The sequence below is a fragment of the Camponotus floridanus genome, unplaced genomic scaffold (assembly GCF_003227725.1).
Source record: "Camponotus floridanus strain SB8 unplaced genomic scaffold, Cflo_v7.5 scaffold136, whole genome shotgun sequence".
Lineage (NCBI taxonomy): Eukaryota > Metazoa > Arthropoda > Insecta > Hymenoptera > Formicidae > Camponotus > Camponotus floridanus.
The window spans coordinates 19907-44198 of NW_020229255.1; the positions used below are offsets into that span (position 1 = coordinate 19907).

A 24292-nucleotide genomic window follows, 5' to 3' on the forward strand; every position below is an offset into this window, starting at 1 on the left:
TTACATTATCTATATTATTTCGAAATTATTGTAAATATAAAAAAGATCTGCAACTCGTGTAATTAATGCTAATACGCGTTCGCGTTTAAATTTGAATTGTATACAATGTTTATTTGATTAATTCAATTAACGACGCCATTGACACTAGTTGCGAGGTGATTTTCATCAATTTATAAATATGCGTTCATACAATATTTTCAATTAAAAAAATAATTAAAAATAATAATTAAAAAATGCGAGACAAATGTCATGCATAGCGAAAATATCATACAATGTTTACATATAATTTAAATGTACAAAAAATGCTTGCATAATTAATATTCTTGCCTTCCTTAGTGAAATGTTCACATTTAGCGAAAGGAAATACATATATTTTCTATATTTTACATGGATCTTTATCTTTTTATATAAATAGCAAATTTAATCACGCGGAAAATCTGAACGGTTATTATAATATAACCGAGCGTTCACTAATCTGGCTTCTATGATATTATTATGGAATCTTATTTGATATCACACAATAATTATCGTTCTCCTTAGAAATATCATTAAAAATAAAGTTCACAGAGTCGCGCAAGGAATTACCTAATCCGATCGTATCATTCAAATACCCTGTTAATATCCTATTAATATTTTCTTGTTTTTCTAGCAAGATAGATGAGCTTAAGAATCATTCGCGAGGGAATTCTAGTTACTTGAAAGCGTAGCTACATCAAGAAGGCATCAGAAGTGAACTTTTTCCTTGTCGAATATTAATCTGCCCTACTAATATCCTGCATCCAGGATTAGAAGATACCGGATGGACAAAGATATCGTATATAAACTTGTATTAATTAAACTACTTCTGGCTGTTTTTCCGGAAGCGGTTTAGCGTTATTAGTCTGTGCGGATTTGCCGAGTTTCTCGGCAATCTTGCGGTAGATGCGATCTCTGATATCCGCAAGCATACAACCGACGCAGTGCAACACTGTGATGAACGTGCAACCGCCGACACAAACGAGTAACGTCCGCGGCGGTCGTTTCCAATCGATGACTCTGTAAATGTAATGGTAGCCGTTTTTATCGAGTCCACCGGCGATGTAGTAGATCGCTGTGAATACACAGTAGAATATGGCGATCGACAGACACCACCAGAAATTTCGCAGACGGAACGGTATACTGGTGACTACAAAGTCGACCAACATCAACACGCTATTGCACACATGCATCATGATGTTGAGCGGATCCAGCTGATGAATTTCCGGATTGTATACAGTGAACCAGTAGCAGAACGTCACACCGATTGCCAGATTAGTCGTAACAACATACAGGAACCAATACAATCGCTCGGTGGACTTCAACTTGAGGCCGCAAGGATCGAAACCGGGTATCTTCTGCAATCGCCATCGCTTCGACACGAGTATACCGCCGATCAGCGCCTGGGTGAAGCCCAATAAAATATCCCAGTTGGTCAGGTAGATCGGCCACTTTTCGTACTGGAATAGCGGCTTATAGCTGCCAAATTCGAACACCGAACAAATTATGAAGCCGGCCCATACGAGGAAGATGATCCAGCGGTAGAATAGGTACCAGGTGGCCACGTGTGACTGACACTTGGGTTCCGTCAACACGCGTGCTTGCGGTGGCTCCTGTTTACCCTGACGCCACCTGCGCCCGATCTCGTGGCACCAAAACTTGCTCACCATTGCACGTCGACCTGGGAGAAAAAATGCACATTACTTAATGTCTATTATATTTTATTCTCGCAATTTCCGCAAAAATTCATAGATTATGTGCCTTAAAATTCGTCACAATTAGGAAAAAGAAACGAAAAGATCACATTTATTATTCAGAAAGGATATAAGAGTGCGTACTTTCTTTTAAATAACTGACTGTAATCAAGTGAAAGGGGACACACGCGTTAGAAAGAGATCGAGAGCGGAAGCGAAAAGAACAGAACCGCGTCTACGACACGAGATAAGTAAGACTAATTTTAAGTTTGAAAAACGAATAAAGAGAGTTTGCGGTAATAAGCTATGAAGAACAGAGCATAAATTCAGTGATTCATGTCTTGATAAATTTAATTATATGCCAAAAGCCACCCGTGCATGGCTTCGTTTCCTTTCAGGAAGTCTATCGTGAATCTCTTCTTCCAGCATGAACTCGTGAATAATGAAAAGTTTTATTGACAAATTCAATATTTGTCAATAAAATTTTTCATTTTTCACGAGTTCACGATAGAAGAAAAGATTCATGATCGATTTTCAGATGAACGACGTGTATAACGCAACTTATTTCCGGTTACCGTAAGCTGGACGCATTCGAATGGAACTCCATAAAAAATTTCACCAGAGATTTAAATATAATTATTTATTTATTTACTTATTATATGTATATATTTAATTTGTCAAATCTTATGAACACAAATTTAATTATTTTTTAAAATTTTATTTAGAAAGTTTTCATGGTTCTCAAATCTTTTCAATTGAGCGATTCAGTTATATATAATAAGTATAATTCAGTTATATATAATAAGGATTATGAGATGCTGATTTTATTACTTGAATTAAATTATTGTGAAAGGTCCACCTTTCATCCAAAATTAAGCCATTAAATTATTGTGAAAGGTCCAACTTTAATCCATAATTAATTTATCTCTCTGAGATGCGCGCATGTTTCTCGATCAAAAGAAACACATGCATATTTAGTAATATTTATAAATATTGTTATAAATAATTATTATGCGTTGAAACATATTTGTAATCGAATTCCATTCGTTTGCAAAATGATATCTCGATAATCTGAAGAATATTTCAGCCGCATATTCCTCACATGACTTACATAACGAGCATTGCAAAAGGAGCAACAGTAAACGTTTCAAGGACGGTAATCCTGTGAATGACAGCACCATTCTTGAGAGTGACAATTGCGGGAAGACGACGAATATGTATCCGAAAAGGTATCTAACCGTATCCTGACCTAACCTAACTCTACTCTCATCAGCTGTAGCATATGTTACGCAATCCGATTTGCCGCATCTGACAAGCGGAATGCGCGAGCGCGCCCAGATGTAGGCGCCAAAATTTAAATATCTCAAATCCCGATATTCTCGAAGAACGATGTACCATCTTAATATTATATAATTTATATGCAATATCCATGAATCGTTTCACGAAGGTAAGACTCAGATTACATTTAACATCTAATTTCTAATTATCTAGCTTCTCGAATCGATCAATTTTTCGCGATAAAAATATTAAACGTAATTTTAAACAATGAGCATTCGTTTCACAGAAAAGTTTCGCGTAATTTCTCTCTCAACCTACGTCTGTCAAAATCTTGTTTACAGAATTTAAAAAATTATTCGCAGATCGAGTTTCATCCACGCACTGCAACGAGAGACGAGGATTTTCTCATTAATAATAAAAAAAAAGAAAAGAAAAACAACCGTGCGCGATAATTCATGGTATTTTACGATCACGCGAGTAGGAGTGGTTTCAGAAGTCGCGGAAGCATCGAGACGATCTTATCGAGGAACGATGCGCGGTCACGTATTCGGGTGTTCGGGTCGTCCAGCGGATCGGCCTCCAGACCATCGTCGTCGCGTCGCAGATGGTGAGCCACTTTGAACTAATTAACCCCCGTTGGTCCGCGCGCGATGCTGAGGTTCACACGACTCCGGCCGGAGGGAGAGAGAGACAGAGAGCGAGAGAGAGAGAGGCCAGAAAGAGAGAGAGAGATAGAGAGAGAGAGAGGGGGATTGGCCGGCGCTTGCAGCGCGAGAGGTCGCGTCAGTGCGGTCAATCAGCCAATATTAATTCGTCGTTAATTTATTACAATCTTGGTCTATTATGTGCTACCGGTACCGAGCGCTGGAACAAGCAGGTAGCCCTGAAGATGGCGAGATTGCGGAATTATTTTTATCTACCGTAAAAAGAAAGAGAAAAGAAAATGGACGTGAATCGGGATGAGATCGTTAGGTAAAATTCTTCTCGTTCCGAGCTGCGTTTGAAAATTTTTCAAATGGCTTTTTAATTGCACTTTATAGTTTTATAATCTCTTGTTATAAAATTCTTCGCCCACTTATGGCTTGCCTAATGGTTCTTATTGAAAGTCTAACGATCGATCCGTACGGGAGATAGAAGATTGTCGCGCATTGTAACCTGAGTAATTGATTAAGTTCATCTGTTAAGTAGTATAGTCTATTATTACTCAATTGTCGCGTGAATTCGAAATATGTAACAATTGATTTCTCAGAGGAAAATAGGAATCTACAAATATTTAATAGGAAATCAAACAAGAAATCTATATCGCAAAGTCAATTATTACGTCAATTTATACTTTTGGAAATCACAAGTTTATAATGTCACGCACAAAGCGTAAATTTCTGGCTAGTTCTTCCTAACACATATATATATATATTTTTACAGAGTTTTGAGACAGGAAAAAACAAGATCGAGAACAAAGGTGTAAGTAGAGGGGGAAAGATTGGCCTAGATTCCTCAATAAACAGGATTAATTTAGCTCTATATTCTCGTTTCCAATTAATATAAGACACCTGTGCCGTTCATTATCGATATATTTCGAATTTACCTTATCAATGTGCATATTCCCGTCGTTTGAGTCCCCGAACTCTTTCGTATTTTCGAAAGATCGTGTAAAGTTTACATCAATAAAATTCACAGATGTTCTATTTACTTATTTATTTTTTCTTCTTTGATTACGTAGAAATTTTCTCTAACAAAAATTCAGAAACAAGACACTCGAGCTATATTTGACAATTTCCAATTTGATGTTTCCGAGATCTTAAAATTTTAAATCGCAAATTTTGCCTTTCCAAGGAACATCATATGTATTCGCGGTTGTTATCGATGATGGACTAAACTCTAGGATTAAGTTTTTAGAGAATTATACGTGAGAATTGGCGTAACACGTCAGAAATTGACGTCAAGATAAACCATAATCGTTCGACTTTTTCGTAGGAGGCGAGAGTGACGTCATAGACATCGACGTAGGCGTCGATCAGGAGAGAAACAGAGATGGAATAAAAAAGATAAAGATCTTTTAATAACCTTCCCAGAAGGCACCCGAGAGAGAAAAAGAGAGAGAAAAAGAGATAATACACAGGTAATATCAGTTTCCGCATTTCTAGTCAGAATTCATTTGTGTAAACTCATTGGCACCTGAATGCATAGATTGATATTGGAAAAATAATGCGTACAGGTTTCTTCGATGTTATAATATTAATTTGTTTTCATTATTGGAAGATTTCTAAAATTTGTAATTGCAGATAAAAATAACATTAATTAGTAATGTCAATTTAAATATATATAATGACGCGGCTTTGATAAAAAATATTCATCTGTTCATATTTGCATACGTTATTGCATGCTACTTTACTTCTTAAGTGTTACATAATTCGCGATTTCTTTTTATATGATTTCTATTAAAAGACACTTGACATGCTTATATTAGCGTCAATCAGAAAAAAAATAATTCAAGAATAATATCTGTAAACTATCCGAGAAACAATCATCATCTACGCAATGAAATTTTTTTTCTTTTAATTTTATCGTTGAAATACATTTTAGATGAGAAACTCATTAGAAGAAGTTGGTTAATAAAAAATAATGCAATTATTTAAAAATTTACGATTGTCAATTTTGCCGAAATAGCAATTTAAGGTACTTAATTGTGAATTTTTCCCGTTATAAATTTTATTAATTATAAGTGCGTATGTGTTATGTCATTACGCACTTTGTGACAGTTGGGCACGAAAGCGTGATATAGATATCTCAAGATACACAAATACATTTCTTGATATGCTCTACATAATTATATACGTATCTTTTTGTCATTTTATATCGAAAAATCATATTTTTAGGTAGCTAATAAATTTTTATTCAGATAATATTTTTGTTAGTTTATTGTTGCACGCAATTAATGGCGCGGAAAACAATAATATTTGCGGCTTCAAATATTTCAATCTCCGCACAAGTTGAGTCAACACTACTTCTATTTGCACATAAATTGCTTTTCAATTAATAATTAAATATTAATGTATTTTCTAAATATTAATTAATGTATTTTCAAAATATTAACCAAAGTTTTAGTGATAGTTTTAGAAAAAAACTTGACAATTTTCAAAATAAGGCAACGATACATGGAGAAAATATTGTCAAATTGAAAATATTGTAAAAATTACAATACAATTTTTGTAATCGTGGAATATTTAAAAGAAATCGCGATATTTTTATTCGCTGTTATATACGTTTTATATTTTTTTAAAAAGAAGTATTGTAATTATTCAAATATATAATATTTGACGTATGAAAAAACGTATAATCCTTAATAAACAATAGAACAATTTCAATTTTTAGAAATTACAATTTATAGAAATAAATTATATTTAGAAATAAGTTATATTTAAGCTTTACAATAAATGTTGTAAAAGGGAATGTATTTTTCGTGTAATTTGTACTGTAAAATATTTTCTCTATGTTTCAAATGGCATAGAATTTATATTCTATCTATCAATTGATACACCGAATATTTGATCTATTGCCATATTGTATGCACATTTCTGTGCACATTGTTAATATATCCTGCATGTACATTTCATGCAGTGACTTTTCCACTTTTCCTCTTTAACTAGAGACACAATATGTGCCAAATCATGATTATGATGCATTATATGTTCGCGGTTTATAAAATTAGTATCATTACATCGAGCTGTTTACTATAAATACATAATGCACTACCAAAAATTGTATCTCGCGATTTTATTCCGAATTGCAGTTTCGATGCAGTCGATTTTCGGGCCACCCTTGCATTGGGAGGATTGTCGGATGACGCACGTCATTAAACTACCTCGATATCATTTTCACTGTTTTGGGGATCTTTCGAAAAATCAGTTCGCGATGGATCTTTAATTTAATAGAAAAATTGAGGAATAAAGACCATGTAAAAGAATAGAAACGCGGATAAACACGCACCGCATAGCGCGAGTAACTTTGGTGACTTGTTCACGACGACTTGGTTGATTGCACACTCATTCCTTTCCAACATGCCGCGGATCTCAATTTCCTCGCACTCGGGAGGCATTTCTTTTTTTTTTTTCTCTCAACACTCGAGCCGACCTCTCCTGCTTGATGTACGTTTAGCTTCCAACTACCCGGCAACCGGCACCGCGTGCTCGCGATCAATATCAATCCTGGGATAGACACCGGCGCGGGGAGTTTCCCTTCCCAGATCGACATCAGCCTATGTTCCCGAGGAATCCCCACTCTGTCCGATATAAACACGTGTCAGACGATTCGAAGCGAAAGCTGATTGGAGGATCGCGATTCGTGATTGAAATTTTGATGAAATTTTGACGACTATTGCTTTGAGACATAATTTGACAGAAGAGTTAATTAGTTATGAAAATTATAGATTGGTCAATTCTGATAAGTAATACCCAGGTAGCACATGTTTTATATTCGTTATGTTTATATACGTTTTATATACGTTTTATAAAATAAAAATTAATTTTTTAGTAATTTCAAATTAATTTCAAATTATATATACATTTATACATATATACAATAATTTTATATATATATATAATTATTACGAAAACTATTGATTTCTATTTACAAATAAATGGATATTAATTATGAATAATTGCCAGTATCAGTGACTCTATTCACTATTTTCACTGATAATGTACTGAATCATTTTTAGAGAGTGTACATAAATGTATTGTTTTATTAATTCCTTGAGAAAGCACAAACGTTTAATGAATAAATGGAAAAAAACGTATTTTAACGGTTTTTAAACGTTTTTTTTTATCAGAAAGGGAACGTATTTCTTAACGTTTTTCAAGTGGAAATTTTAACCAATTAAAAACATTTTCAATAGTCGATTATGAAACGTTTTAAAAAGACATTTGTGAAACGTTTTTGAAATGAATATGTGCTACCTGGGATATTATTTTAATGTCTTAGGAAAATATTTATAACAGTAATATTGTTTTATCTATAATTAACAAAAATATTTATAGTTCGATACTTCACACATGAGTACAAATGTAATGTATAGAAAAGAAATTAAACAAAGTTAAAGGCTCCTCTAAATTAACAAAACTAAATGAATAATGAAAAGCAATAAAGAGCCAACGCAGTTGTAGGGCGTGGATAAAATAATTTCCAAAGCAGCAATTCAATTTTAACGATCCTTTCACTTTATTCCAAGTGGAATTATTCATTTATTTCATTATTCATTTAGTATAGAAAAGATTTAAAAATTTTATTCTTTTTCTTTTACATACAAGTATGTCATGGAATAGGGTTGAATTCTAGTCTATTATAGATTATTAAGAGCTATTTATTTTTTCTAAAATGCATTTAGTTATACGTTATTTCCATTTACAAGGATACAGTGTTTTTCCAATATTTATGTACAATATTTATGTAAATTTGTGCATATGCTATTTCGATAAGTATTCATATACTATTCAAATTTCCTTGTGTTAAGAATGCATATATTCTTACATCTAATCATATGTCTCTGGTTTTCTAACTGTACAAGTGATTTTGAATTAAATTATTTTCTCAATAATCAATTTTTATTTCTTGTTTTTGCATAATTAAATTTAATCTTTAAGAATATTTATAAATTAATTTTTTTATAATCATGAGAAGAAGGCATATTTTATTACAATATCTTTTGCTTGTATTAACAGTTTTTTCTCTTAAATAAAATTTATATATTATAGTAATAAATATATAATTTATATATTACTTTCGAGAAAGCAAATATTATTTAAAATTGAATGTTGTTCTGAATTCTCGAATATTTTTCAAAACATTCCATTCAAAATAGATATTAATATATCTGCCAGTTTTTCGAATTCTACGTCATCGAGCAAACATCCAAATTTGTGACAAACAACTCGGTATTGATTTTTTGGTTGCCTAAATCGAACAATCGAAACTCGTGTTATTGTAGCTCATATTATTATTTAGTACATCGAAGTTTGTTCATTCATCTAAGGATAAAACTTTGCCACGAGTTACACACATGTCAGATGTTTATCTCGAAAGAAACGCGCTCGCTTATTTTCGCAAAATAAAGTATCTATCGCTTGACTTAGCTGTCACGACTTCAAGTGCACTTAATAGGAGTTTATACAAACTTCACTTTTTTAATATATAAATTTAACATTAAATAGACTCGATTATATTTATTTCTCACATTGATGATTAAATGAATAATTTTAATGATTAATGAATTGAAGATACGTTTATAATTACTATTATATTATAGACACGATAATTCTCGCAAGAATAAAACTATAAATGTATAAATAAATAAAATATATATATATATATATATATATATATCTGGACAGTTATAATATTCAGATTATAATAAAATAATTATTTCAATCACTTAAATAAGTTTTCGAATTATCTCAATAATTATCGTGTTTATAATACATCTTGTTATTGAATATGTATAAAACATATGCACAAGAGTTCTCTTAAAATTGTATATAATTTTTATACAGGATGTATGTGTTCTTTTGAAATAAGTCGTCCATCTTAAAAGCGCGTTTTTCTTATGCCAATTATGAAAGAAAATGTCCGGGATCGCTTTTCCAATTATATCAATTTTTATTTATGACAGAGTTTTTGTATAATAACCCTTCGTTAAATAAATTATTGAAAATTATTTTCTTCCGTGGCAATACGTGGTCCGTATCAATATCTCGGATTATTTTCATTTTTTTCGCTGATTCCAAAACAGTTCTCCATTGTGAGAATTATCGTAATTACTGTACATAAAAACTATATATTATTTGATAAATAATTATACGGTATTGTCTTCAAAATCGATAACAAAAACATTCAATAAATAAATAAATAAATAAATACACACACATACACACACACATATATATATTTACATATATTTATTTATAATTATACACATATATTTACATACATTTATATATATTTATATATATTAATATATATTAATATATATGTATATATTAATATATATGTATATATTAATATATATGTATATATTAATATATATATATTAATATGTATAATATAAATATAAATATAAATATAGGAAAATGTAAAACAGTAGTTGAATTCTTTTGAAAATGAATAATGATAGTAGGAAGTAGACCGTTGTATTATTATCAAAAGTCAGTTGACCTTCATATGTTAAATATAAAATATTTATTATTATTATATAATTGTATTACATTCACGTGAGCTTGTAATAAAAATGAAATTGAAATAAATTAATACAAATTAAAATATATGTATTTATAACAAAGGAAATAATACATATAGAATTGATTTTTATTTTATTTTAATTGTATTTTTATTGTATATAATATAATCTCTAGTAAATTTGATATACTCTGTAAATTTTTATTTTCTATCTAATTTTTTTTAATGGATAGTTTGAATATGAATTAATAGTATAACATATTCAGATAGATTCTTCGGTTATAAAGATTCTCGAATTATTGAATTATATTAAGTTATAAATACCATAATAAGTCACCATGATATCGAATGGATCTTTGATAAACCATGAATCCAGCTCTTCGTGATTCTCTACATTTTTCCACTCGGAGTAACCCTGCCGTCGTCGACCGTTCACTTGCCAGCATTTATTACTATTATTCAAATCCATATCGATTTCGCGATATCACTTTCGCGAATTTGACAGCCGAGTGCGATGAAACCGACGACGATGACACTCTCTACTTATAAGCGACGCGCACGCGACACGTCCGTGAATATATACCGAGAACCGGTAGTGTCCCCCTTAATGTCTTTTAACGATAATTAATATTTATCATTTGACTTTGTGTCGCACGCTCGAAAGAGTCTCATTTTCTTTCTGGTCTTCTTTCGACACGACCACGCATGGTTGAGCGAATTTATCCGTCATTTCTAGACAAAGAAGGAGCATTTTCCTCCTCTTCTTCCTACTCTCCGCAAAATGGAACTGTGGTCGCCAATTCGGTCATCATTTCGCAATCTACAGTCGTAAATGATGTATGTATTTTTTATTTTCTTTCATTTTACGATCGCGCTGAATTTGTTAGCGATTTAGAAAGGAGATCTCTAGGAGAAAAAATCGATAAAACGATAATGTAAAAATCTTTTTCTTCGATTAAACTTAAAAAATTATCCACGAAAGTAATTTGAATTGAATTACGAAACACGATGTTCTTCAAATTTTTAATTGCAAACAATCCAATATTGAAAATAGAAGAAGAGGAGAAAAGTATAATATTTCTATTACATTTTGCAATTAAATATGCAATTAAAAAATTTAGAGTACCTAATTACGAAGAAACATTTAATTAACTTTACTTGCTCCAACAATTTTTATTTGTGAAATGTTTATTTGTGATATTTCTTTAAATATTTCAAATCTACTTTCACATTTATAAATAAATATTTTTAATAAAATAATTATATTTGCAAATTAACATAAATTTGTACAAAAATTGTAGAATGTTTTCCACTTTTGAGGACGAATGTACATTTATAAAAACTATTGTGAGGCTAGCGTTGAATGTTGCTTTCTTATAATATTTGCACGTGACAAGCATTATTCCTCTGTAATGCACGAATGTATGACGTTGCAGTTGTCAGGCCACCATATAACGACAGCAATAATGCTATAATGATTTTTTCAAACGTAAAGGTAATTTATGCTACAATACAATAGAAATGCATAGGTACTCATTACTTTTTACTGTTTTTAAATAGTTGTAAAATTCATCATTAAGTAGATTAACGAGACTTTTTTCAAATCAATGTATCTATTAATTTTTGATTATAAAAAAATGTAGTCAATTATTTTTTGTTTGTTGGATATAAATTTTTATATATGATATTTTATGATGAAACGAATAATTTTTAGTTTATATATTAATACGTTTAAAAATGCATAAATAAGTTATTGCTTGCATATTATCCAAAATGATGGTTTTATTTTTATATCAAATAAATAAAAATCGTTTATTTTTTATAATAAACAAATTTTAATACATAAATATAAATATATTAATAAATAAATAAGTTTTATAATAAATAAATATTTTTTATAATAAATTAACAAGGAAAAGAATTGGAAATATTCGCTTCCGATTTTGATCAACTTTGACCGTTTGGGCACGTATAAAACAATAAATGTTTCTTATTTTGACCTACATTATAATATTTACATTATAATATTATATAAAAGTAATTAAAATCGTAGATGGATGTCCAATTATTTGTGCCAATTCTTGACAATTGGAAATTCAGAACTTACTTTTTTCTCGTTTTTCCGAGATCATAGACAGCATCCTGAAATAAAATTTTCTTTAATGTTTTACTATTTAATCTGCCTTTAATTTTCGATTGAACTGATCGACAATTAATTAGTTTTGTTTAGATTATTCTTGACTTCTTTCTGCTTTGAACAGTTTGATTATATATACAGATTCATTCGAATTTCTCGTTCAAACTTTAACTTTTGCAGGGAATTCGCATTATAAGATATCGTTAAATCATATCCCTGGGGATACCCTACGTGAGCTAGACAAAGGAATACCGTCTCAATAAGGAATACCCTTGGAAACAATCTCGTCATGTCTGGCGATGGCTTCTGAGAGCCCTTTAGTTTCAATTCGTATAATGATTGCAAAATCGCAAATATCGTGACACAAGAATCTCATGCGTGCTGCATGGGCACGTCTGGATTGCACACAATTACAGATGTTATTTTCTGAGAAATTATTACATTACTCGATTCCTGGATGTAATATTCTGCACATGATACATGTTATAATACGAGGCAGCTTATATAAAGTGAAAACAATGAAAGTAGCGACTTTCCTTATATTGAAATCCACTAAGAAATTTAACAGTATGTTCCAGATCATTTATTTGTACGCACTTCTTTAATTCATTCAATTAATATATATAACAGAAAATTATTAATTAAATTTCAAACTTTTGCACTTTCTTATTTTGCTGAAAAGCCAAGTCTCATTAAGAATTATTGCTATGTTATTATAATGCATGCTTGTATAATGTTTTTATAATTCTTTACTCTAGCTTTTATACTATAATCTTATCTAATATTGCATATTATATAAAAATATAAATATAAGCAGCTGTGCACATTTACGATTTCCTCTCGTAAGATATGATATTTTTAAAATGCATGCAAATAATTGTCAAAAATAATATTAAAAAAATTACTTCAATATATATTTCTTAATTGATAACTGTTTTATAATTATTTGTCGTAACAGATAAATTTGAAGCGAATAGACAAGCGCTGAAAGAAAAGACGAAATTGGTGAAGCTGCTTTCTGATCTTCAAGAATCAAAGATTTGCAACTGCAGTCAAAATCAATTTCTAGCAATCCCCCGCTTTAGTTTCTCTCTTGGAAGCGTCGCTCTGAACGGTCGGCACGATTTTATTAATACCCGCGGACGATGCCAGAAAGTGAAGAAAAAGTCTCGAGAGAGACGGCGCAGCTTGAGCACCAAAAATAATCAGACCGGAGGTGAATCTCGTAGCCGGTTTGTCCCAGTGGCAGATGCCATCTGATCGCGAGGTTTCTTTCATGGATATCCGTGTCTTTTCTAAAAAAGAGTGAAGAAGCGTTATACGATCGGAAACGAATATCCATCGCGGAGGAAGGAAAAGAAGACAGGAAAGAGGGACGCGGCTTAGTTTTGTTCATGCCGACGACGACAGGTCAATGTCTTGTCTCTTATTTCGCGCTGATGTTCGCTGTATGTCTGGCCAAAGATGCGCACATGTGAGTTCTGCATAACGGTCCAAGAGATAACGCGCGATGTGTCAAAAGAAAATTATAAAATAAGGCGCTTGAAGGATCTAGGACCTGTCGCGTCATCATTTTCTTGCGTAGATTTAGCTTTGGTCATTGGGCTTTGTAGAGAAGTTAAACTAACTTCTAATAAATAAACGACATGTGTGTGTGTGTGTGTTTCACATATGAAATGATGAGTAAATTACTTGCAGTCTTATTTATCTTTTTAATAACGTCATAGATTTTGTGTTTATATCTAACGTATGCGCTTCTTTATCAATTTCTTACTTGCTTTCTCCATGAGAATAGATTTGCTTAAAGTACTAAATGACATAAAGTTAGTTTTAATTTGGTTATTATTTATCATTTTAATTTATTAAAGAAATTTTGCAAAATATAAAAACCAGATCATATCGATGTGCTTGTAATACTTGTAATTTTTCTTTTCCAGAGTGGGCAGATGGGCGGACAAGTTGGGTACCGATTTATGGGAACTCGCAAACGAAGTTGCTCGACCCGAGGAATTGTTGGAAGTGAGCACGTATTTACATATTTACTCAATATGATAAATATCATATGATGAAGATTCTAATGAGAAATCTTTCAATCATGTCTCACGCGATATAACATATATCTTTATATTTTGTATCATTTTTATATAGAATTTATCATAGAAAATGTATCACCTATAGAAACGAGTGTATATTATTTTCAAAAATTTTTTTATAATGTTCCTTTCTCGTCTCTTTTCTTTATATTAAAATTTTTTTAAATATCTTTATATTCTTTTAATAATCTAATAAAACATGAAAGGAAGATTGCTAAGCAGGTGATACTCGTAGAAATACAGGAGCATGAACACACGAGTCGAGGACAAGTCCGGAGAAGAATTAGTCAGCATAATCAGCGAGAATGTAGGTAGGATGCTGCGCCGGAAGATGGATGCTGTCACCTGCATCCGAATAGCAGCCGAAGCAGCGACGGAAGATTGGAACGAGCCTCTTGTGGACGGCAATTTCTCCTACGTTTCCGGCAAGTGCAGCCCTGTCAACGGGGAGAATTATTCAGTGAATGACACGCAATGCGACAGGAAGAATGAGACGAGCATTCTGTACAGGTGAGCGCGATTTGCTCGGTACATTATTCTTTTTCAGGTTCCCTTCGGCGAGAATTAGTCACAGTGTTGTCCAGGTTAACGTCGTAATAGCTTTCGGCGGAAATGAAGAATGAATGATACAAATGGAATATTACGAATAATTTTGAGAGAGACCTTTTCCTAAATGTTAAATTAAAATTAACAAATGAACAAAATGATTTCAGAAACATGGATCTAACCGCGGATTCGCATTTTTATAATATTCCGGTGAACACAAGCCATTCGTCGGTTCATATACCAACCAACGTATTCGATCTCACGGAAGAGGTTGAAGAGGATATTATGAGGACCGAGGTGTTGGATGATATGTTTCGTCAGAATTACGAGTCCGATCCCGCATTATCATGGCAGTACTTTGGTTCAGTCACCGGCATGCTCAGACAATATCCCGCCATGCAGTGGCGAACGAGTGTAGAGGATGATGACACTGACGAGAAGCCCGCTGATCTTTACGATTGCAGAGTGCGCAGTTGGTTTATTGAAGCAGCCACATGCAGCAAAGACGTGGTGATCCTGATAGACGTTAGCGGCAGCATGACCGGCATGGGAAAGACGATCGGTAAGCGAGATTGAAAAGAAAAGTTGGAAAAATTGATGAATGAAAATTTTAATAAAATTTGAATGAACCTGACAAGGAAATAGAAAAAAAAAATATGTAATTTCTTCAATGTGACAAATTAATATTTATCATTTTCTAATCATCTTATCGCGATTAATAATTATATGATTGAAGGATTGTAATATTTCAATTACTTCATGTTTGATCGAAATGACAATGTTACGACAGCGAAGACAACTGTGAACTCGATCCTGGATACGCTATCGAACAATGACCTCGTCACGTTGCTAAAGTACTCGAACGAGACCACCGAGCTGGTGCCGTGCTTCAAGGACATGCTAATTCAGGCCACTCCAGAGAATCTCGACACATTCAAAAAATCCTTGGACACTCTCAAGACGGAGGGCCCTGCAAATCTCACGGATGCTTTCACCAAGGCGTTCAATCTGCTTAAGACTTACCGGGAATCTCGTGGTTGCGACGCCGACACGCCGTGCAATCAGCTCATCATGGTCGTCACAGACGGCATTGCTGGAAATCTAACGGAGGTTACTGATTGTTTTATTTTGACAAAACTATTATATGAACTTTTATCATTCTTTTCCTTCAATCTATTTTACATGCTGATAAAACTATTGAAGATAACCATCGGCGATGAGCATGAAACTAACTCTATTTCTTTTTTTTAGAGAGAAACCTTCTTTCTATAAAAAAAATAAATTTTTAAATTATTTAAAAATAAATAATGTTATAGTGATGATAATTTTTAAAAATAATAATTGTAATAATATGTTAAGATAAAATAAATTCGATTATTTTATTTTATTTTATTGTTAATATAATTTTGCTTAAAAAAATATTAAGTTATGAAAAACTATTTTTTTTCGACTGATCGATATTTCAATACGATTACGTTATTTTTGAATGACGCAAAACTGCGTAAAATGAAATACAAGAATGATATATGAACATCACACACACAAAGCACGTAATTAGCATAAATTATCCTTTCTACGATATCTCAATTTTAAACATACTCTTACGAACGATGTTTATTTTTCACAATTATGTATTTTGAAAAAGTAGCATTGAACATTGAATCCTAAGAAAGCATTGAACAAAATTTTTGGTTAAGTATGTTAAATGTAATTTTAAATAAATCTCTCTCTTATTCTTTGTCTTTCTTATATTAAAAAAACTTACACATACTGTCAGTTACATTATATTGTGTAATGGAGCATACTTTGACTAATTTAATGTTTAATAATTTGTTTATTATTATTTAATGCTTTTTTAAATAATATATTTATCAATGTTGCATAGTTAATGTCTACTTTTTTTATGCTTAATTTCTTAAATTAATATTAATTAATTATCCATCCATTTATTTTTACCTCGTAAGAAAAATTATCTGCTTTCTGAACAAAATTCGAGCAGTTTTTTCTTTTCTAAAAAAAATACACTAATATATAATAGTATTTATGACAATATAATAATTAATATATTTAATTAATCCAAAAAATCATCGAAAAGATTATGTATATTCTGTTTTCCTAATCGAAAAATTCTCTCATTTTTAATTCTATTAATTAGTTTTATATTAATTTTTATTATTAATTTAAACTTTATATAAAATTCAAAAAGATTCGTTTTTTGGATATGATTTCATATTCAAAGTAATCTTACAATAATTTATATGATAAAAAACACTTTGAGATTCTTTTGAATAAAATATTTATCGTTTTCTGTTTCTTTGTCGTAGATATTCGAGAAATGGAATCGGGAAGAAAACGGTACTCGCATACCGGTGCGAGTTTTTCCATTTCTTTTGGGGATGGAAGTGACCAAGGTGCGCGAGATACAAAGGATGGCATGCTTGAACCGAGGCTCATGCAAGCACGTGCATACGCGGGAGGAAGTACGCGAGCAAGTGCTCAAGTACATCCCGGTTGTGGCGCGTCCCCTGGTAATTCAGGGCGTGGTGCATCCTATTGTGTGGACGCATGTTTACGCCGATATCACGGTAGGATATTCTTCAGAAAATTTTAATTTCAATTTATTTATTTATTCTTTTATAATTCTTAATTTTATTTATTAATTTATTTTTTTACAATTCCGTGCAAATATCGAGCAAAAATTACGATTATTCATTTTCTCAATGAATATTTTTATCATTAGATTATCATTTTGATAATAATAATCTAGTGATAAAATGACATGGGTCTTGTCTAATTGTAAAATATCACGCAATCGCGATTACAGGAAATTTATACGAACAATATTATGATTCGTGGTAAGAAAATCTTATTACTGTTTGAGGAAACTAATCTTTACTATGTAAATATAATTATTCTTCTTTGTATATTTTTTGTCGCCACAAGGACAAAACTTTTCTTTTGTTTCCCTACAATGTTTTGAAAATATTTTATTAAAATGATAGCGGGCTTAGTGGGAGAATAAAATAAACATTCGTAAATCCCATCAGAATCCGGCACTTGCCGCTTGGCTGTGGCGGGTGATGGAACATAAGGATCAAAAGTCGCGTCTGCAAAAATACTTCAAGGGAAAACAGCTGGGCGTGCGAATAAACGAGGATGCAATCTACATAACGCAGGTTGAGATAGAATCAAAAAGCATTCCTTCCTTCCCTCGCAGCCTCTACTTTCCAGGCTTTCCAGGCTCTGTTTAGATCTGTATCGCATTGTATCTCTCCTTGCTACATGCGTTCCTCGAATACCAAACGGAAATACAAGATTTATAAAACATAACATTTTAATAAAGTTCATCAGCTTAGAAAACATTTTTTTATTTAAAAATATATTTCAAAAATGAATGGATTGAAAAAAAAAAATTATTTTATATTTATATTTATCTATAATTTATCAATTTTAAATTCTGTTTGGTAATTCGTGTAATATCAAGCGTGGTAATCGAAAATTGATGTAACACATTTCATATTAATTATTATTATTATTTAATTGACACATTGATTTTTGAGAATTTTTATAACAAATTTTAATTGTACAATTTTCATTATATAATTATAATTCAACTAAACATTTCTATTACCTTGCTCAAGATTAATCACAAGCTTAGCAATCCAAAGGTTTAGCCACGTAGTTCGCTGAGCTGTCAACTTGGAGAACAGGACAAACATTCGCAATTAATCGCTGGGCATCGAGACACCACTAATTGACACAGTTGAATAGTTCTCGGCGATTGATTGTCATTAGCCGAGAACTTAATACCTGAGCTGGAAGCTAGGTTTAGTATCCTGTTAGCTGGGCTTCGTCGAATTATTTGTTTCTTGATTTTCTATTTATTTATCTTTTAGCGTTAAAGATCAGTGTGAGGTGCTACATAAGTTGTCTATGATTCGAATGGACAATCGAAGACTCAATTCTTCAAAAAAAAAAAAATTTACTAAATGGCACATTTATGTCAATTTAAAAATATTACACATGACAAATGTGTCTAATGCAATAGATTGTTGGGAGATTTCGGTTGCGCCTTTCGATTCCGAGAACACCCTCTACGTGTTTAGCCCATATCATAGAATGACCGAGGGCATATTAGATTAGCGTGGCCCTTCGCTTTAGTCTTACCCTAGCGATGTATCCGCTCCTGTTAATGAAAATTGTAAAAGTAATATGAATTATGTCATCGGTTCTCCATCGTCTGTGATCGCTCTGCATAGCTTGACAAGGACGAGAATATTGAAGAGGATCCGTTCACCCTGAATACGACTGCCTGGCAGGAATACAGACTGCTGACTTCCGTGGGTACGCCCGTGTTCGATCATAGGAATAAACAACGCGACAACAATACACGCGTGGTGAAGGACGCGTTATTCGGTGTGGCCGGCACAGACGTGCCAATCGATGACATCCGCAAGCTTACGTTACCATACAAGCTCGGCGTGAATGGCTACGCCTTCATCGTGTCCAATAACGGCTACGTGATACTGCATCCGGATCTGCGGCCAGTCTACAAAGGCCAGCTTAAAATGAACTATAATAGTGTTGACCTCACGGAGGTCGAAGTACTTGACGACGGACGTGGGCCGAGGTAATATAACATGCAACGTCTTCAATATACTACTACCGGTTTTCTTCTTCTTTTCTTTTAAGAAATCCAATCAAGGAATAAAATAAAATTATAGTTATATTTCAGAAAACATAACATAAAATAAGTATATATATATTTTTCAATTATTTTTTTCTTCATTTTTTTCAAAACGAGCGCAGGAACCCTGGTCCTGAAATATTGGAGCTGAGATCAGCGTTGGTCGATCACAAGAATGGTAGCATGAAAGGGATCCCCGTGAAGTTACATTACGATGATAATCGTCGTGTCACTCTTGAGAAACGCAATTACTTTTATGCGCCTTTGCCTGGCACGCCGTTCGGCCTCGCGGTCGCCTTACCTAATTATGGAACGACTTGGATCAAGGTTGTAAACAGTAATTCAGTCCACTCTTAAATAACTTCGCGCGCAATTAATTGCATTAACCATTAAAATAAATATTTTAAACCATCAAAAATAATTATTATAAACCATCAAATAATTGATAACTAATTTTATAATTTTATGACGAATAATTGTCGATGATAATGTTACATACGTACTCGAGTAATCGCGTGTTAAATTCTTTAAGGTCGGCGATGAGATCCGCCGGAATCAAAATATGAATATCAACGTGTCGGACTATTTTACGGGCGATCACTGGCGCGTGCATCCGAGCTGGGTGTATTGTCGCTACCACTATTTGGAGACTCACCGGTTCGATCGTCCCGAGGACGAAGTACGCCATTTCCTGGCGCTGATGAGTCGACCCGGTTGGCGCTGGTCCGAACAGTACGAGGCTTATCCACCCGCGAACGAAGACGGGATCGATCAGGAGCCCAATTGTGGCAGGCAAACGCTCAAGTACGACGATTACTACTGCAACAAGGAACTTATGCAGTTGCTAGTGTTCGACGCCAAGGCAACAAATAACAGTTTCCGCGGCGACTACTTGGAGAACTTGCCGCCCAAGGCCCGAAATCTAGCAGAGCTTTACGGCATCTTCATAAGATTCATCGCGACGCAAAGCGGTCTGACTAGATGGCATCACCTCAATATTAGCAAACTGGCGGATGCGGATGACGGCATTGTGTTCGGCGATCTTCACAGACGAGCGGTGAATGAACCTTGGTACAAAGGTGCGATCTTTCAAAACGAGATGGATCCCAACAGCATCTTTTTATCCGGTAAAAATTGCATTCGCTAAAAGATGAGATGAGAGAAACTCTTTTATAATTAATTTTTACATCTCTAGCGTTCAGAAATCATTAAAGACATCTTTATATTTTGTATATGTTATTATACAGTGTGTTTCATTTACTATATATAGAATTATTTATTAATATGTATTATATAAGGTAAAATTTTGTTACAGTACCCTGGGAAGCGGGTACGGATGCGGTGGTGACGGCGTCGATGACCCTTTCGCCTAAGGATGGTGGCAAGAAAGCGCCAGCAGCTGTGGTGGGCTTTCAAATGTCAATGGCGGATCTCTATAAACGATTCATCGCACTTACTTCAGTGACGACGAATCCCGCCATGAATTGCAACAATAAATGGATCGATTGCTACCTGTTGGATCAGAACGGCTACGTAGTTATTTCGGAGGGACATAACGATACCGGGCAATTTATGGGCACCCTGGAAGGCGCCATTATGACGTCCATGATCGGGCAAGGTCTCTATAATTCATTTGACATCTATGACTATCAAGCTTGGTGCCATGAGGTTGTAAGTATTCGTACCGAAGAGTATTGGATAAATCAAATTTTTAATTAAATCCTATAATTACGATTTTTTAAATATTTATCAAAATTTGCGCGACAAAAATAATTCCTATTTTCACTCTTACTTAATAATATAGGTTTTTAATAATAATAATAGTTACATATATAAATAACAATAAAAATAATAATATGTTTCTATATTTATATGTTTGATTAATATTAATTCTATATAAAAAATATCATTTCAAAATAATATTGGAGGAATTAGCGAGGCTATTATATATATTTTTTTTTTGTACTACGTGCGTTTTAAAAATGATAATGGAAGATAGTGTAAAGTTCTTTTTAGAATATGTATATTATTTTTATAAGAGAAAGAAAATGCATAATGTTCCAGCGAATCAGTAACTCTGCCAACAACATGATGGAACCGTTGCGATACGTTGGTAGGCTCTTAGTTTGGTTTTTGCTGCGATTGATATGGTTCGCGACGCAATTTGTAAATTTGCCTGGTATCCACGCCAAAGTCCATAACGATGAGGACGCACCTGCACCGTCACCACCACCAACCCGCTATCTCCATCACTATCCTTGCGATCAGAAACGGACACTTTACATGCTGAATGAGACCATCGCGGCCAAGGGCGTCACCAATCATTCCGATTACTGCTCAAGGCCATTTTATGCTCAGAGAGTAAATATTTATTTTCACCAACTGTGTAAATATTTATTTCCTTTAACTAAAACTGACTATATATAATTTTACTGATTTAACCGTGTACGTAGTGTGAAATATAAAACTACGTATAGTTATAAATATCTCGCGCAGTTTCTAATATCTTGTTTTTGCTAAAGATCTTAAAGAAGGTAAAAAAAAAGAAAGTTTTAATGAGTATGAAGATCAAATATCTGTTGGCATTTTATGACTCACATTTTAAATTATGAAATGAAAAGATTATCTTTATGAATTAGTAAGAAAAGAAAATTTTATATTTTTAAAAGCAGATTAAATTTTACGTCTTTCATATTAATTTTTTCGTTGTTCGGCTTTGCTTTCATTATGTGTCAGTTTAATTTTCAACTTTCGGTAACTTGTAATATATGTGCATTTTAATAATCATAATTTTATATAATTATTACATGAACTAACACATTTCATTGATAAATCACTACAAATTATCATGCAGAGATTATGAATAATTAAAAATACTTAATACGCGTTATTATATGTATTGGACAAAAAAGACGAGAGTGTCCATTATAGGTTTAAATTGGTATTTAACAGTAGCATGATATTTTATGTATGAAGTACTGTCAATGGACCTGATCGACAAATCTTTGTCAAATATTTTAGCTTTGAAAAAAAATTGAAATGAACTTACGAGAGATCGTTTCTCGATTGATTTATAATGTCGATGATCCTCTTTACCTTTTCACATCTTTTACTTTTCATCTGATAGATATTGTCCACTGTTTATTCTATTAGATTATGGAATCGCTCATTGAATAATTTTTTAAATGTTAATTATTATGCAAATATTTTCCTGAAAAGAATCAATTTGCAAATCAATAAAGTATTCCAATCAATAAAGTATTTAACATAAATTATCTATATTATTTGGTAAGATTTAGTACATTTCAACGAGTCAATTGAGTCATTTTTTCATATTAGATCGACATTCTTAGAATTTATGTACCAATTTTCTCTTTCTCTTTAGTGTATATGTCAAAATGCATTAATACACATAAATATTGTGTCAATATTCTTTAATAATTAATTTTGATAAAGATTTTTTGAAAATTGAATTTTATTAATATAAAATTCTTGTCAAAATGTAGCAACTGAATTTTGAAAGAATAATTGCCAATAATGTACAGGTGACGCATACGAATCTCCTTTTGGTCGTGGTGGACAGCATGTATCCAACGTGCTATAAAAGACTGGAAGTAACCCCTGTCAGCATCTCACCCCTCGAGTACACAAATAGCACGACCGACAAACCTTGTCACAAAATTCCGCTGAATGCTTTAAAGAGGCGTAGGCTGAAAAGTTGCTTCACGGAACATCCTCTGGAACTTGAAATTGATTGCGGAGGATCCTCTGAATTGACGATGTCCCTGTTGTTATTATGGATTACCGTCTTTAAGGCTCTGTATGCCTTTGTATGACAATAAAAACTTAGTCTCATACACACACACACACACACACACACACACACACACATTCATATATACATACACATACATTCATATATACATACACATATACATGTATACACATACATTATTGTTTTATAATGAAAAGTCATAAAAATAAAATAATAAGAAAAGTATCACCTAAGTAAGTATGTTTTCTTCTAAATTGCGATGTTATATCAACTATTTTAATTAATAATAACTATATAAATAGTTATCTAATACCAAATGATATACCAATAAATAAAAATATTCATATTAATTATTTAGAAATTTTGAATAAATCTATAACAGTGTAACTTTTAATTTGCATACAGTATCTAGATGTAATAAATTACTCTCTATAACATACACTGTTATACATGAGCGCCCATATAACTTTCTGGAGGGAGGGGAGGCAGAATATACATATACTTAGGTACGTGCGTGCGTGCGTGTACGCGCGCGCGTGTGTGTGTGTGTATGGTGTATACACACACCATTTTTGTTCAAGTTGTGAAGGACTAAGGATTCAAAAATAAGATATATACTTCATTTAGTATAAATAAAACTATGAAAAATAATTATTCAGAAAAAGCAAATTAAAATATTAAAATCCAAGGGTGAGCTTATGCTCCTTGCCCCCTCCCCCCCCATGGGCACTCATGCTGTTATATGTAAATAAATAATTTTTGAAGCTTTAATAATATAAATTACTATTATAATTTTCTCTGCTATTTTTTTCTGCTACAGATTTATTATTCATGGGGATA

General features: G+C 32.5%; 2 protein-coding genes across 12 annotated transcripts; one reads left to right on the top strand and one right to left on the bottom strand.

Moving 5' to 3' along the window:
* On the bottom strand, positions 1-10836 carry LOC105253685 (protein rolling stone). 5 transcript variants are annotated; one of them, XM_011261859.3, is made up of 2 exons: positions 10539-10836; positions 1-1696 (listed from the first exon to the last, which is right to left on the bottom strand). In XM_011261859.3, exons 1-2 carry the CDS (start codon positions 10681-10683, stop codon positions 834-836), a joined length of 1008 nt encoding a protein of 335 aa, XP_011260161.1. In that variant the 5' UTR covers positions 10684-10836; the 3' UTR covers positions 1-833. The 5 variants fall into 5 exon arrangements, with proteins under 5 accessions (XP_011260161.1, XP_011260162.1, XP_025262018.1 ...); XM_011261860.3 differs by lacking the exon at positions 10539-10836 and adding an exon at positions 6975-7281; XM_025406233.1 differs by lacking the exon at positions 10539-10836 and adding an exon at positions 4573-4905.
* Positions 3805-23599, top strand: LOC105253683 (voltage-dependent calcium channel subunit alpha-2/delta-3). 7 transcript variants are annotated; one of them, XM_011261853.3, is made up of 17 exons: positions 3805-3959; positions 4410-4448; positions 4962-5106; positions 12532-12940; positions 13310-13825; positions 14289-14370; positions 14680-14954; positions 15158-15552; positions 15781-16100; positions 17315-17575; positions 18038-18166; positions 19250-19620; positions 19800-20004; positions 20210-20804; positions 20993-21348; positions 21742-22038; positions 23223-23599. In XM_011261853.3, the coding sequence occupies exons 5-17, from the start codon at positions 13746-13748 to the stop codon at positions 23511-23513; spliced, it is 3657 nt and encodes a 1218-aa protein (XP_011260155.1). In that variant the 5' UTR covers positions 3805-3959; positions 4410-4448; positions 4962-5106; positions 12532-12940; positions 13310-13745; the 3' UTR covers positions 23514-23599. The 7 variants fall into 7 exon arrangements, with proteins under 7 accessions (XP_011260155.1, XP_011260152.1, XP_025262016.1 ...); XM_011261850.3 differs by having other exon boundaries at positions 12532-12918; XM_025406231.1 differs by having other exon boundaries at positions 12532-12918; positions 13310-13761.
* The last annotated feature ends 693 nt before the right edge of the window (positions 23600-24292 follow it).

Coding starts and splice junctions, on each gene's coding strand:
- LOC105253685 (XM_011261859.3), bottom strand. CDS start 10,683: ATGGATTTGAATAATAGTAATAAATGCTGGCAAGTGAACGGTCGACGA. Junction 1,697..10,538: donor TATCATGGTGACTTATTATG/GTATTTATAACT, acceptor TTTTTCTCCCAG/GTCGACGTGCAATGGTGAGC.
- LOC105253683 (XM_011261853.3), top strand. CDS start 13,746: ATGCCGACGACGACAGGTCAATGTCTTGTCTCTTATTTCGCGCTGATG. Junction 16,101..17,314: donor TTGCTGGAAATCTAACGGAG/GTTACTGATTGT, acceptor TCTTTGTCGTAG/ATATTCGAGAAATGGAATCG. Junction 22,039..23,222: donor GGCCATTTTATGCTCAGAGA/GTAAATATTTAT, acceptor AATAATGTACAG/GTGACGCATACGAATCTCCT.